This window comes from Opisthorchis viverrini, assembly GCF_000715545.1.
Source record: "Opisthorchis viverrini unplaced genomic scaffold opera_v5_47, whole genome shotgun sequence".
Taxonomy (NCBI): domain Eukaryota; kingdom Metazoa; phylum Platyhelminthes; class Trematoda; order Opisthorchiida; family Opisthorchiidae; genus Opisthorchis; species Opisthorchis viverrini.
The window spans coordinates 144200-148172 of NW_008751702.1; the positions used below are offsets into that span (position 1 = coordinate 144200).

At 47.9% G+C, this 3973-nt stretch overlaps 1 protein-coding gene across 1 annotated transcript in view; it reads left to right on the forward strand.

Moving 5' to 3' along the window:
• Nucleotides 1-1729: 1729 nt before the first annotated feature.
• The window catches only part of T265_13205 (hypothetical protein), a gene marked incomplete at both ends in the record, with an annotated part of 11464 nt that continues 9220 nt past the window's right edge, over nucleotides 1730-3973 (forward strand). The window contains 4 exons of the mRNA XM_009167762.1: nucleotides 1730-1955; nucleotides 1987-2464; nucleotides 2497-2722; nucleotides 2756-3052. Coding sequence (XP_009166026.1) covers nucleotides 1730-1955; nucleotides 1987-2464; nucleotides 2497-2722; nucleotides 2756-3052 — 1227 coding nt within the window. The remainder of the gene's footprint in view (nucleotides 1956-1986; nucleotides 2465-2496; nucleotides 2723-2755; nucleotides 3053-3973) is intronic.

Sequence of the window (3973 nt, forward strand, 5' to 3'; positions counted from 1 at the left end):
CCTAAAAGGCTTACTAGCGTGCAATTCAAGGTGATGGAGCGCATACCGAAGCAAGCCACCCTAAGTCATCTTATTTCTAACAGCTCCATCTCTCCAGCTCAACGCGGATATTTCCCAAACCGTTCTTGCGTGACGAAACACACTCGTGTTTATGGACAGCTTAAACCAAGTCAAGGGCGATGAACCCATATTGGATGCCATAATTTTGACTTCCCCACTGCATTCGGTCGGGTCCCCCGGGCCCGGCTGTTCCACAAAACCGAGTCCTATGGGAATCAAGGGAATATCCCACGATGAATCAGATAGATCGCTCAAAAAGAAAATGCACTTGACCTACTGTTCACCAGCGCTGGTCCCCATTGGCGTTTCTCATGACTCCGTCCTGAGGCCACTGCTGTTTCTAATATACGTCAACATCCGTGCCTACTTTTTGCGGACAACTTGAAATGCTGAATTTCCAATGTCAGTGCCCTCCAAATGGATACAGACGTTGCAAAGCAGTGGTCGTTGGACTGGCGCCTTCCTGTGAATGACGAATGTGCGCCCACACGCTGTTTGGAGGAAACTCGGGAAATGTCTCTGTCATGCATCGTGAAAAAAGACCAGAAGACATCATGAGGATAGACGCCAAAATTTATAAAGCTATTTAGATCTCCTCAAACATGTCCTTCTCTCGGCCAAAAAGGCATTCTCCGCTTTATGGATGATTCTGTTTACCTTCTTCCGTGCCGCTCGCAGGGATTTCCACACACCGCTGCTTCACTACGCCAACCGAGTTGTCCATGCATGACGCACGAAAGACATCACCCTCGTTGGGCGTGTCCAGCGAGCCGCTACGAAAATGGTTGCCGGCCTCCAATCCGTGGACTACGAAACGCGTCTCACGGTGCTTGACCTCTTTGCCCTGAAGTATCGTTCCCTCCGAAGGGGCATACTTCACACTTATCCTTGTTTGAGTAAAGCTTGGTCAACATTTTTCACCTTTAACCAACCAAACCCAGCGGGGACATTGTAAGAAGATTTTCCTGCTCAGAGCACACACATTCAAAAAGCAAATTTTTCTCATTTCGGGTAGTAGCCGCGTGGAATGACTTTCCTCCGATGTTTGTCCACGCTCCTTCTAGAACCCAGTTCAAAGCACTATTAGCCACTTATTTATGCGCGTCCCCGGACCGACGAGCATATTGCCGGCACTGAGAAATTAAGAACAGTGCGACACCCTCTTTTCATCTGTGCCTTTCAGGTAAACCGGAACCACTGAATGACAAGGACAAAACTGACTCGGCAAACTCGGGCAAAAACCTTGATTCTGTGTATCAACCCCGGACTACCTGAATCCGGGATTCAGTATGCCAATGAACATTTAATCCCATTTTTCACTAAACATCGGAAACAATGGGGCAGTTTTCCCCGTACGTACAGCTACTCACCACGAATGTGAATAGGGATTCGAAAAAACGTTTCGATCTGTGGGCCCCACGACTTCCTACTAGGGTATATGAATGCTGAACCCATCGAACCCCTAGGCTCTTGCTGGAGGTTGGCCTAATTTTGAACTTCGATCTATTGCTTACGAACGAAGAGCGCGCCATCCAAATTATTTCCCTACCCAATGGCTGCTATCGTGAGTTATGACTAAGCATTTTTTCTTTTCAAGGTTTGTCATGTTTATTGTAGCTTTCGATCACCTTCGCATATTTTTCAATAAATTGTCCGCTTTCCTCGTCAGGATGTGGAAACTCTGCCTACACGCTCGCCAAAGTATAAAGCTGGTGACCCGTCCCGGAAATACAAGAGGGAGCTCGAGAAAGAAGTTGCGGAGTTACCCGCGGCAACTACAGATGGGATAAAAAATTACTATATGAATAAGATTGATGAACACCAGTTCATTGTTACTGAAAAACTCCAAAACTTACGGCGACTCGAAGCTCAAAGAAATGAGTTGAATGCGAAAGGTTTGTTTCCCTTGTAGTCTAATGTCCTCAGTCCGAATGCTTAGAGAAGAACTTCAGCTTCTGCAGGAGCTTGGTTCATATGTTGGGGAGGTTGTTAAAGCAATGGACAAAAAGAAAGTGTTGGTCAAAGTTCAGCCCGAGGGAAAATTCGTCGTGGATATCGACAAAAACATTGATATCTCTCAGATTTCGCCCAATTGTCGTGTTGCTTTAAGAAACGAAAGCTATACATTGCACAAGATCCTTCCCAGCAAAATCGATCCCTTGGTTTCACTTATGATGGTTGAAAAAGTCCCTGACTCCACCTACGAAATGATTGGTGGGCTAGATAAGCAAATCAAGGAGATCAAGGAAGTTATTGAGCTCCCGGTGAAACATCCAGAACTGTTCGAAGCCCTAGGCATTGCTCAGCCCAAGGGGGTGTTACTTTATGGACCCCCAGGTACCGGCAAGACTCTACTTGCTAGGGCCGTTGCACATCACACTGAATGCACGTTCATCAGAGTCAGGTGAGTCGTAGGTATTTGTTTGATCTCCTTAGTGGGTCCGAACTGGTCCAGAAATTCATTGGAGAGGGAGCCCGAATGGTTCGTGAATTATTTGTTATGGCCCGCGAGCATGCACCCTCAATAATATTCATGGATGAAGTTGACTCAATTGGGTCTACGCGTGTGGAGAGCAGCTCTGGAGGGGACAGTGAGGTCCAGCGTACAATGTTAGAGCTATTAAACCAGCTAGACGGCTTCGAACCAAAACAAAATATCAAGGTAAGAGCTGACTCGCGACAATTCATTCTGTAGGTTATTATGGCGACCAATCGAATAGACATTCTGGATTCTGCTCTACTGCGACCCGGACGAATTGATCGCAAGATAGAGTTTCCTGCTCCGAATGAAGAAGCTCGTCTAGATATTTTAAAAATCCACTCCCGAAAAATGAATCTTACTCGTGATATTGACTTGCGAAAACTTGCCGAGTCAATGCCCGGTGCAAGTGGAGCAGAGGTCAAAGGCGTTTGTACAGAAGCTGGAATGTACGCTCTTCGAGAACGGCGAGTGCATGTCACACAGGAGGATTTTGAGCTAGCTGTGGCTAAAGTGAGTTTATTCCGTCCTACAAACCAGTCGAGTCTCATAGCTTTTCTTTACTCATCTTATGTTATACTTAGAGTGCTTATTCACGTCCTTCCTTCCTACATAACCCCGTGCGAAGACTAATCAGACGTCAAGTGAAAGTTAGCTTGCGATCCGACCGTGAAGGATGGTGGACACAGAAAGCCAAAGAAATGGAAGAGGTCCAGAAAGCTGTCCGGATATTATTTCAGTTGATCGGTGCGACCGGTCCCCGGAAACCACCAAACATCAGAATGGAACGACCATCTCGAATAAGGAAGAACGCCTCGACCGGTGGGCTGAATGCTTCGAACAACAACTGTCGTGGCCACCAGATGGCACTCATCTACAGCCCACAGGTCAAGTAGAACCCTGAACGGTGAGCGTAGAATCACCTACGGCCTCGGAGGTTCACAGCTGCATATGTTCTCTCAGGCGCCACCGAACGCCACCAGATCTCATCTACAGCCCACAGGTCAAGTAGAACCCTGAACGGTGAGCGTAGAATCACCTACGGCCTCGGAGGTTCACAGCTGCCTGCATTCTCTCAGGCGCCACCGAACACTTGGTCTGGATGACCTTCCACCCGCACTGTTCAAAGACGGGGATGAAGTCCTCAGTCAGCGCTTGTCCGATCTGTTTGCTTGCGTTTGCGAAAGGGAGTCTGTCCCAGACAACTGGGGAGAATCGGTGATAGTGCCCGTTTTCTAAAAAGGGGTGCGTAGTGAGTGTGGTAACCACAGGGGGATCAGCTTGACCCCGGTTGTAACGAGACTGTTGGCGTCAATTGTGTTTCGTCGCCTTACGGTGGCTCGAGAGCAGCAAGCGGGATTCCGGCCTGGTAGGGGTTGTGTTGACCAAATCTTCACACTGCGTCAGGTGCTAGAACAACGCCATACGTATAAG